At 41.5% G+C, this 12031-nt stretch overlaps 1 protein-coding gene across 6 annotated transcripts in view; it reads right to left on the reverse strand.

Annotated features, from left to right (window-relative positions):
* SLC35F4 (solute carrier family 35 member F4) overlaps positions 1-12031 on the reverse strand; it is a 128105-nt gene that overhangs the window by 10701 nt on the left and 105373 nt on the right. For 5 of the 6 annotated variants that reach the window (XM_030006679.2, XM_030006654.2, XM_030006664.2 and 2 more), the window contains 2 exons: positions 8772-9069; positions 925-1144 (listed from right to left, as the gene is read on the reverse strand). In XM_030006679.2, coding sequence (XP_029862539.1) covers positions 925-1144; positions 8772-9069 — 518 coding nt within the window. Of the gene's footprint in view, positions 1-924; positions 1145-8771; positions 9070-12031 lie in introns of those variants that run through there. The other variant, XM_030006698.2, reaches the window with a different exon arrangement.

A 12031-nucleotide genomic window follows, 5' to 3' on the forward strand; every position in this document is an offset into this window, starting at 1 on the left:
TCACTCAGATGAGTGTCCTGATCCAGCATGCCTTCCATGGAACTTAGATGCAATTGCTGGGGGCCCCTTCTGGTCACAGGCACCGCGCCTGGCCCCAACCACTTCCTAACCAAGTTCAGGGCTCTTGATAGTTCAAATCAGGATTGTACCCAGCACGACCATTAGGCCTTGAGCCGTTTCAACAGGGAAATCTGCATCAGCAGAACTGGCAGAAAGCCTAGCTACTCCTTAGCCAAGGTATAGAGTCAACAGTTTAAATTGCTGCATATTAGGAGATTTGTGTATGTAAAATTACAGGAAACATGCTTGCTTTCCCCCAGATCCAGGCACATATCATTTTGCTCGAGTTCTTTTTTCCTTTTTGCAGGGTTCATATTACTGCCAGTGAGTCCTATAACACTTCAGTGCAAAATACACCTCCATGCAAAACAGTTGCTGTCCCTTTTAAACTATATTTGGCACATGCACATGTGTATTCGTTTATGTATATGTAAAAAGTAATAAGGTGGCATAAGAAAAATACATTACATATTGAAAACAGCTATCTACCCAAACAAGGAATAAAATTGCTTTGGTTAGAACCTAAACATTTATCACTAAGTTCAAAATAAAATTAATTGACTGTACTTCAGCACTGTAACCCAAGACAGAATAGGTTTATATGAAACTAAAAGTTCTCCTATTCAAATTCATCAAATTACAATTAGCTGTAATAGCTTCTTGAAATTCCCACATCAAATTACCTCTGGAGTCTGAGATCTCTAACTGATCTTCAGGCTTAGGTTTACATCATAACGTTAAATGAGAAATGGTTTTATGGTATATGTATACCATAATGCTGCTGTACTATGGCAGCACAATAGCTTATGGATTTAAGGGCAATTATAAAAACAAGAAAGAGTTGAAAATCAGGCATGTCATTACCCTTGCTCCCATGAACCTGTCTTTCAGCACAATCCAAGAAAGCAAGAAGACAAAAGCTTTGTTACAACAGAACAGGGCAGAGACGTCTGTGGCTGTCAGCTTCTTTAAAGCCAGTAAATACAGGTAGTTAGTCAAAGTCCACAGAATAGAAAAGGGAGCAGTCCTTTTAAGAAAGAGTTTCAGCGTCAGACCATCTTCACCAAAAATCCGACTGCATTCCCTATGAAAAGAAGAGAGTTTAAAACTCAGCTAGGATTTTCCTTAGCATTCACTCCAGCACAACCAACATTCATTAGACTTTTATCACATTCAATTAGGTGCTTTTCCTAACTACTCCACACACCCATAAAAATCTATTGTTTAATTCACATAGAGAAAATAACCTACAATCTTCTTAAAACAGCAATTTCACAAATAGAAAAGAAGTAACTTACCTGGAATAATCACACTCTATGCAACCATAATCCCAGGGACTCACACACAGAAATGAAGGTTATCTATAATGCACTGACAGTTCTCAGACTCTGCCTTCAAGGCCATGAACAGAGAGATTATAACCACAATTTTTTCTCTCTAGCTTGACAATTTTTTCTTGCTTTGCTCCAAAACCTGTTTTTATTCTTATTGAAATATATTCTCATGTATGGCCAAGCAAGCTTCAAGAATTGCCTAAAGATACTCAGAAATACTGCCAGACACATCACCATGGTGGGAAAGTGAGCCACCAGCCAGTGGGCCTGAGCCAGTCAAACAAGAATGTAAGAAAAGGGGAGGGAAGGATAATTTAACTATTTTATTATACAGTGAAAAGTTCTGTTCACTTAGAGACATTTCCTTGTGGATTAAATTGCAAACAAATCTCTAGCTTCCCAAACACTGTGTCACACACAAGTGAGCTGTCTGCTTCTTAGGATTTCACAAAAGGGAAGGGTCAGTTCAGAAAACACTGCTTTCGGGGACAGCACTCCTGTGCGAAGTGGTACCTGTGTGGGCTAAGGGGACACTGAGTACTCAAGCACGCAGCTTGATTAAAGGCCCATCACGGCACCCCTCCTGAAACATCTCTACCTTTCCCAAATTGGGAAGGACGTTTTTTAGCAACACCACTGTCTGCATTCTTGGTTAAGGGTATTCCTCAAGATATTCCCAGCACGCTTCATTTCTTGACATGACAGGCTCTCTGACACATCTATTTAAAACGTGAGAGGTCCCACAGGTGAATGCTTCATACAACTGAAACACCAATGGAGTGAACCAAGGTACCATCAACCTGCAACACATCCTTACGAGGCAACATTAACGGACTAATCTAAATGCCATGAGGCCTCGGAGCCCCAAAGTATTCACAGCCAAATATAGCTGTGTTTGGAAGATTGCTAAAAAATGTATGTAGAACTAATCAGTAACTTCAAAGAATGCACTGCAATAGTAAGTCAAAACCACTTGTTATTTGGGGCGGGGGGGGGGGGGGGGGGGTGGCGGTGTAATAATTACCCTGATTTGGCTTTGCCTTTAAAGATAGAATTGTTTTCGGGTCTCCTAAACCATTTTTAGGAATTCTGGGGAATTCTGCTGTTAAAAATATTGCAGTTTTTTACTATTAACAATGGAAACCATGACTCTTGTTTTGAGGAAAGTAGAATAATAACATCTATGTAATACATGAGATCAGCTATGTCTTAATCTAAATGATGCTATGATTCTACTTAATAGCCATTCATTCCCTGCTGCTACTAAAATGACCTGGGGTACAAAGCAGTCATTTCTGGTAACAATAAATTCCTTTCTCAAACTCTGTGCCAGGGTGTCCAACAAGTTAACACTCAGGCAGGCAGATCTGCTAATCATCTCCTTCTCTCTAGTTGACCTCAATGTTCTCAGAAGTCAGCCTGTTCTCCAGTGATCAGAACAGAAACATTACACATAGAAAGAGAATAGCTAGTGGTGTGTATCATTTATCTGAGATGCAAAGTAAATACTCAGTGAAGCAAACAAATTAATGCTCAAGTTTGACTGTAGGCTTTTGTATCACTGATTTCAACAGGAGTTAAAGGTGATGAGTTTCCTCATGTGAGAATGGACTCACTGGTAGCACAGACTTGAGTGTTTGTTGACATACAGGTATAGCCGTTTACGTTTAAAAGATGTTTTTCTCCCCTTGAGACTTAAGTGGATGCAGAGGGTGATTCTGAGCTCAGACTACATCTCACTTCAAGACAGGTAGCCTCTGACCTGGATGCACCGTGGCTATGTCACCACTACATGACACCAGAGCCAAGATGCCCCGTCTCCTGGCAAGAACAGATCTGCGTTGTGAACTACAGACCTGTACAGAGCCTGCACTCTCCAATCCAGTGGGAATTCTGCCATTGGTTTTGAGGCAGGATTGGATCGTTACACAGTTGTAAATCCAACCTGTCTCAGAAGCTGTCAGGACCTGTCTTAAAGGAAACAAGTTTGTGCTGTGTTAAAACAAAGGAGAAAGGTGCTTGGGCTGCTCACAGTAACACAGGGCACAGTTAAGTACCCTAGTGTTATGCTGGTAGTGTACAAAGGCAACAGCAAAACCATCCAATCCTGCCACTGATGGAGTCTGCAAGGCAGCAGGAAAAGCTCTTCTACAAATGTGCCATGGGATATTATACCCCTGTCATCCATCGTGGCCCCCCCACTGCCAGGGAGATGCTGGGAATAAGCCCAGCGCTTCTGCTCCTCCATCCACAGAGAAGGCGGGTGGCTTCCAAAGCCAAAAAGGGTGTGTGTGTGTGTGGGATGCCAGAATGGGTTTTGTTGTCCTGCAGATCTCTGGGATGTCTGCACAAAGACAAACTCAGAGCAGAGTCAGGAGGATGGAGTCCAAAGTGCCCTGACTGTGAATCCTCGCAAGGAGGAAGACTCAGTGATTATTGTATTATTCTGGGTTGGACTCTGTGGGCTCGTCAGCTATTTGGGAGAGGCCGTTGTGGCAACCCCGCAAATGTCACTTATCTCCGAGTTCCCAGAAGCAGTGGGAGGGACGAGCAGAGACTCACAGTTAGGAAAAGAAATCTGGGAACACTTCACAGGCCCCAGGCAATGGGCTGTTTAAGCAGATGGAAGAGCCTCCACCACACACAGCAACAATGACCAGACAAAAGAGGGGCCAGTAGTTCCTCACCTCTCAATTAAAAAAATACAGCAAAGACTTGTGACAGGGTCATGCTGAGTGAGACAGAGACTTGATGAATTCTCCACGTCTAGGAGAACTCCATGAATAATGCTCAGCGAATGAGAAGATAGGAAGAATACTTTATTTTCCCAGTCATGGCTACAGTAGATTGCCTCGGGCTTTGTGAGGGCTGGTTGCTCAGTGGTTAACTCAGCCTCTTTGGCATGCAACTAAAATTAAACTTGCAGGAGTCATCAGACATGACAGTGATTAAAACCCTGTGCTCAGGAGAGAGGGCTTCATGGATCCCTCCCCATACAGATAATATCTGTAGGCTGTTGACTTAAAGGCAGAGACATATCTAAGGGCAGCTGACCCTGGAACTATGACACAAACTATTTCCAAATGCACAAGAAGTCTATTTAAAACCTGCCCTCTAACATAAATAGCTCTTTTTATTTGCAGGTAGCCCTCAGCCATCAGCTCTGGGCAGTGTGCCATGCTCTCAGGAATTACAGCACCTCAGGCAGTCATGTAACTTTGCCTCTGGCACCCACTAAATAGCTTGTGTAGCCTCTTAGTTATTCTGATGCCAGCCCCTGCAGAAGAATGGGTTTATTCACCCCTGACACGCAGCAGCCTCTGGAGTGTAAGGCAGCAGCTGGTTTTAAAACAGCTTACAGAAAAAGCAGAGCTAACAGACGCTACCTGGGGTAACGTGAATACGGCAAATGTAATTACATCAGCCAGATTAAAACTTGGCAAGGCCACCAGTGACATTATGGTAGCAAGAAGCACCACGGGACCTTTTGTGAGCACAAGTTGTTACTATGTCATTTAGTCCTTCTATCTAAATGATGGCATCTGCTGCAATAAAATACCTTCCAGCTCCATTTCAGGAGACAGGCACCGAACAGAGTAACAGTGGTTGAGCAACCGGTGAATTGTTTTCCAGGACTGACCAAGTCTGAACATTAAGAAAGAGAGCCTGGCCAGCTGTATTTGCTCAAGAGCTGGAGCAAGAGGAAAGGGAATTGTGCACGAACCTCTCACATAAGCAGTGTCTGGCTCAGGGGGCAGCACCACAGGAACGCTGTCTCCCAAGAGGAATGGTCCAAGGGAAGCCCTGGTTTTGTGCTGCGGGTCTTCCTCCCTACTGTTGAGCCATTTGGGGTTGGAGCAGCTTCAGGCAACGGAGATCCTCATCTCTTATCTGAAAAGCCCATCTGAAAAGCCCTTTGCAGTGAAGATCTAGATTTGCAGTGCAGACCTAGATTTCTGTAAGTGGCTGAGGAAGCTGGACTGAGCTACTGCTGCAACATAGATGGAGAGATTTGTAGGTGACAAACTTGCAGATGACAGATGACAGCAAATATCAGCTACTTATGGCTCTGTTTTTTACTTCAAGTGATGCTAACATCTTGTTATCCTTCTTGCTAGAAAAACCAACTCTTCCCAACATGTTCATATTTATTAAACCTGCACCTACCAACACTCTTCCTAGCCAGTGCCTCAAGGCTGCATAGCGCCTGTAGGACTAACCTCAGCTATTACATCGTGGATATATTCTGGCAGAAAGCTGCTGAATGTCACAGTGTTTGTCCTTGAGAAGCCAAGATGGTGGATGGGGTGGCAAAATTTATTGACATTGAAAATATCATCCACCTATTCCAAATCATAACTCTGTTAGGATCCTACATCAAGTCTGGAGTGTCTTCTGGTGTGGTAAATACTGGCAGGGTTAGATTTCCTATTTTTGAGCTTACTGAGCTTCAGATCATTTTATCTACTGCTAATACAAGGAGTGTCAAGCTCCTTATGTGGGACATACCTTTTATCTACAATACCGAGGGGACACCAAAGGTTGTGTCTTCTGCCTCAAGACAACCCAGATACTTTACTGAAACGCAGCAGGGAAGTAATAACCATGAGTTAGTTTCTAAGACCACAAAATTTGATCTCTAAGGTGAAATGTGAGAGGTAAGAAATAGACAATTTACAATCTCAAAGATTATAAACCTTTCAGAAAGCCAATCTAAAGTTGAAGATTTAGACTTCTATCCCTCCAAGTGGGATTTATTAAAGTAACAGTGATTCTATACAGCCTTGCCAGCCCGGGGCAGCACTCTGCAAGCCACTTGCATGATCACTGATCTCTGCTAAGATATCACAGACACTGTTTGTTCTGATCCACCAGGAATATCTGCTGGACAAAATATCATATGTCTTTAAAGCGTCTAGTAAGTAACTACGTACTCCAGAAATACAAAGACAAATGACCTCTGGACTCTGAGGTAGGCCTGGAATCACTACAGGATGGGCTTTAAAGACAAGAATTAGCTACTCCACGAAAAAACCCAGCAAATGAAGCAACAAGGAATCTTACAAAATGTAATAAAAAGCCCTGTAACAGGAACAATACCAAGAACACAAACCAAACAATTATACAAGCAATTGATCTAGCTTTGAAAATAATTCTGTTCTGGGTAGGAGGCTGGGTTAAATGACCTCCAAAGATCCTTTCCGAACTAAATCTGTCTATAACTCTCTGAATTTAAAAACTACAAATGATGCTTTTAAATTCTTTAAGTCATCAGAAAATCAAGCACTCATCCTGAGGAGACGTCCAATCCCAAACCCAAACTGAAAGAGTTTGGCTTGTCAAGTTATAATATGGCGCAGACCAAGTAGTTGGTCCCCATCATGAAGTCAGTATTTACCAGCAGTTACCTCCTCCCTGGGATGTGAGTTCCCGATATATCTGGAGTAGGAAATAGCCTGGGAAGATGCCTTTCCATTGGCCCAATGGGTCTCCTGTTCGCACACATTCACAAAACTACTTCACATCTCCGTGTGTGCAGAAATTCCTCTGGGCGTGTTAGCATGTGTCCTCAACTTTAAAAGCTGAACTCCTAACAGCTTGGGAAATGTTATCAATTATTTAAGCATACTTGTATTATGCATTGCCACAAATGTTTTGCCCAAAATTTTGCTCTGATGGATATATAATCAACGAACTAACTGCAGAGGATCTACCTGCAGGGATATTTATTCTCACCTTCTCCCTTATCTGCTGTGCGTTTTTTATTACTTTACCCCATACCCAGAAGCCAAGCTGACACCGTTAATGTTCTCACAAATACTCCAGAAAGAATCTGAATGAAGGCATCATTAACGTACAAAGCACTAGGGTTTTCAGAGAAGCAGTTAATTAAGTGCAACTGTTCAATTTCAGTCACGCTGATTTGACAGAAATGATAATTTAGGACCAAATTACATCCCAGATCCTGGCAAAAGCAGCCGAGGGAAGAATTTGGCCCTGCTACACTCCAGCCTGACAGTCACAAATTGAATTCCCTGTGTGCTCAATGACAGCTGTGCTGAACCCTCTGTCAGCGGGAACAAGGTACAGGCCACATGCTGGTTAATACCTTGTAGAACAGACAATTCTGCTGAAGTCAATAAGATTGTTTTCGAAGCAAGTCTGCACTGGAGTTACAGAATTGGGTCCCAGCTCAAAATTATCCTGCGAATTTCTTCCCTCCATGGGCAAGCTGTGTTATCTCTTGGCAAGCTGAATTTAGTTCCATCCTTTAAAGCAGCTTCTACTCCACTGTCAGATCAGTGGAATAACGGAAGTAGAGGAGGAACTCTGAAATGAACTGTCCCAGAACATGGTGGTACTTCCAAGCCCTGAGGACAGGTTAGATACGGCTTTCTTAAGAACTGGCTAGGGTGAAGCTAAGCCAGCTTCGTCTTGCTGCAGTGCTGGTGGTTGGACTGGATGATCTCTTTGGGTTCCCCTCTAACCTTATATTTTTATGATTTCACAGTGGCTACTGAAGAGGGATTTATAAATTTCCACCCCTGGAGACTAATGTTATAGCTAGTACTACGGACTCCTTTGCACTTGAGGTTGAGACTTAATTACAGCATGCAGCCATGTGGCGTAAGGAAAGGCTGGAGTCAGAAGGAGGATTTCCCCTGGCTCTCGCAACACAGAGGAAGAGATATTTCCATGTGGAGCCTGACAGAAGATGGGACAAAGCCTTCATGTCATTTCCTCAGGATGGCAGACACTCAGCTATGCCAGCTTACCCTTCAGAGCTACAGGGGAAGGAAAACCAAGAGTCTGCAACCTGCTTTAATTCCTACCCCACAAAAAAGAGAGCAGAGAAGGCTACTAGGATGCTCATGCTCCACGCTATGATCCAGCAGGAGGAGGAAAGGGCAGTCTTCACCCTGCTACACTTGCTGAGCGTGGAGAGTAAGCCATGGTCTTCCACATGGAAACCATTTCCTCAGCTTTGAACATCTTTCTTCTCAACTATGAGTTGTTTTGGTTGCACTTTACACTACTGTTCTATCATAAGTGGACCAGAACAGATTAATTAATGGCCTGATCCAGACAAGAACACAAAATATAGAGAGATTAGATAATATAATAGCAAGATTATAAGCAAATTACTGGCCTTTACCTTTACTGGTAAAAAAAAAAAAACCTCTAACAATCAATTATCCATTAATTCAAGCATGTATCACTCATCTGTTAGCCTTCTGTAAGCTATTTATGAATGAGATTTTCTGCAGCACGACCTTTATTCTGCTGTCTGACACCATGGGTCAAACTGAGAAGAGCAGTGATCTCAGTCCACAGAAATCAGACTGTTTAAAGGGATATTGCCATGATAAAGCCTACCTGAATTTTCTGATTGGAGACTGCTTTTCCTGTGCAGTTGCAAGGTGCCCAGAATAATAAATGGGGAAAACCATAATGTTCCAGTTTGTTGAGAACCAAGTCATGAAAAAAGGACAGTCAAAGGTCTCATACGTGATTTTGACAAACTGCGTGGTCCCGACCCAGGAGGAAGAGACGGACAAAATTATCAGAAATCTCCAGATAAGCTTGAGAAATGTGGATGTGCAAGACTGGCATCGTGTCTGTCTTTCAGCTTCTTGGCTGCTGCTCTCTGTGTGCGTTTGTGTTCCTTCTTCTCCTGAAAAAAAAAAAAAAAATAGAAGAAGAGAAGAGTTGCACGCATAATGAATGAATTCAAACAATTCTTGGCAAAATCACCTCTTCTGATCCAGACACAAACCATCCCTTGTATTCTCTCTATAATTCCTCTGTGTCCCACAAACACCAAAATCCTGCACAGAAATACTTCAGTAATACCGTCTCTGTCATTTCAAGGGGATAGGAACAAAATACAAACACAATACCAAGGCCTGAGGCAACAGCGTTACGGTTAAGTTGTTTCCACTGTTTGCTTTATCAGCCCTTCTTTCCTTCTGTCAGCCAAACCTCTAGAACAGAGCTACATCCTTTGGAAACAATTACATTATAAAGTCAATTACTGTGCATGTGTGCAACATAAGAGCTATCTGAGCTTGTACATCTGAAGCCAGGAACAAGTTCTTATCATTCAAGATTTTAACTCAAGAATCACTTTTTTATTTGCAAGCTGGAAGGGGAAAAAGAAACAGTTTGTTGATTTTATGTACCCAAGTGGAGAAAGGACTTTTCCAGTCAAATTAGTGTATTTACATTTTTGAAGTTAAAAAAGGAAACTGGACAAAACTGAAGCTTGGCATGCCTAGAAATAAACCTCTACACATAAACAAGGAGGAACTGGAAAGTTGTCATTTCCCGTTTTAGTACAGTACTTTTCAGATCTAATCTGCAGACCACTGCAGATTTCCTAACAGAAGCATAGAGAATTTAATCTTACTGACTGGTGACTTGCTCTCCAGACATATCTTCCGGAGACGCAACCCACGAACTCTATTTGATTTCACAGATCCCAGCTGAAAAGAACGGGTTGAACTGCATTGGATACTGAGGAGCACTAACACTGTTGCCCCATGAGCTCATGTGGCGGCATTGAGCTTCTAACCATTTACCCCGTTAGACCATATCACATCAGTTTGATAGAAGAAACAGGAGTTCCTTCTAAAACTCATGACCTGCAGCTATTCTTAACTATAACTATCAATTATCAGTCGCATCAACACACGATGCGGTATATGTAAGAAACAATATAATTATTGATGTTAACAGGAGCTATATATCTATTGCAGTGAGAGCATACACTGTCCTACACTCAACTTAAATGTGAAAAAGGTACCCTTTCAGACTCAGGTTTACTTTCCTTTTCTATTACTGTTTCTGCTAGAGCCATAAAGAAATGTCAAACTGAGGTTCCAAGTTATTACATTAGACCAACATTACATCTAAAAAACGATTCATCATAGCAGGGAGCGCATTTGCAATCAAGAATTTTCCTAACCAGGACATGGAGCTTTTTGTGATTGGAATTGTATGGTATATTTTTTTCCTAAAAATAATCAGTATTCAGTGGCTCCATTGTTTAGTAGTGAATCAAGAATTTAAATAAAATTACAGGTTTATTAAACCATGCAGAGGACAATCAGACACAGGTCTGAAAAGCCAAGCATCATTTTAGCATTCTTTTTGGCTGCTGAGAGAAAATAGGTATTTTCATGGTACTAATAATGACTGACATCTTCTATTAAAAGGTAAATTACAGTTTATTTGCAAGCTAGAATGGCTTAAAAAGAATATATTATGTAACATCCACTTGCAGGTTTTCCTGCTAAGCAAAACTACCATGCAATTAGTCCTTCTTCAGCTAACAGTTAAAATAATCATACAATGATAGAAGACTATAGCACCTTTATCCATGCATTCTACTTTTCAATTACCAAATAACTATGTAATTGCTGTTACTATGCATGACACTACCGTTAGCATTTGACTTGGATTTTATAGTCCCAGGTTAGCATGTTAGGCAAAGGCACAGAAATATACACTTGTTGCAAGTCCTACCTTGGATTTAAAGACCTATGTAAGTTTTAGCCTGATTAAATGTAGAGTGAGGAGTTTTCATAAGTGCTTAATGGGTACGATTCATCCCACGTAATGTAGCTAGCAAATAATTGTGTATGCAGACTAAACATGTTGTCTAGGGCCCCCTTATATTTAATGATAATGGACAGGCATGGTGAGAAGGTAGCTGATTTCATCCTCATATATATCTAAAGTCTACTGGAGGGGCTTATCTCTCCCTAGACTAGATATTTACATTTAATTTAAGTGAAATTGAGATGGATTCCTGGCCAAAGACACATAGTAGCTTGACGGTTGCTTTCAAAATCCATGGGATGTGCACACCTAAATCTTGGCCAAAGAATCAAAAGGACAAGATGAGAAATATCTTTTAAAATAATTACAGGGCCTGAAGTCAAAGACACATGGCGAGCAGGCACACAATTCATACTAAATAGGTTTAAGGATTTCCAAGTCATGAAGCTGGGGCTGGAGTAAGCTAGAAAGTAGCACTTGTGTTCAGATACCGAATGATATGTTAATGAGGAGAAACCAAATTGATCAGCCAAAGTGGGTGGTAGATAGCATTTTAAAATTAGCAAGGTAGTAGAAATCCTTGGTGTCTGTGTTTAGTTCTATCTGAAACAAACCAACAGACTTACCCTGTCAAGAGCACAGAAGCAATCTGAGAACTCAACAAGGATGAAATGACAGGGAAAGAATGCAGATGACACTGCAGGTGACACATGGAGATGATACTGGTCAATGGCAAACTGTGTTGAAAGGCAGCTAGCAGAAACACCCCTGCATGGTCCTTTTGTCTATAATATAATTCTTGCTTGTGATGTCTCTGTGACAATATGGTAACAGAAAAGCCTTTTGCTTTCATTTTTCAGAAGAGTGAGAAGAGGAAAACCAAAACCTACAGCTTTTCTTCTGAACTCTTTTGACTATTTGGCAACTACATCCTAGAAAATAATACTCTTTATATTTGTTTACCTACCGGTCAGGTCAGTCCTACTTAGACCTCGCTGATGAGGAAGGGAAGATCAGGGTAAAAAGGGAAATTAATAAATGCAAAATAAATGTTTAGAAGAGTATGATGTCAA

The sequence above is a fragment of the Aquila chrysaetos genome, chromosome 2, assembly GCF_900496995.4.
Source record: "Aquila chrysaetos chrysaetos chromosome 2, bAquChr1.4, whole genome shotgun sequence".
Classification (NCBI taxonomy): Eukaryota; Metazoa; Chordata; class Aves; order Accipitriformes; family Accipitridae; genus Aquila; species Aquila chrysaetos.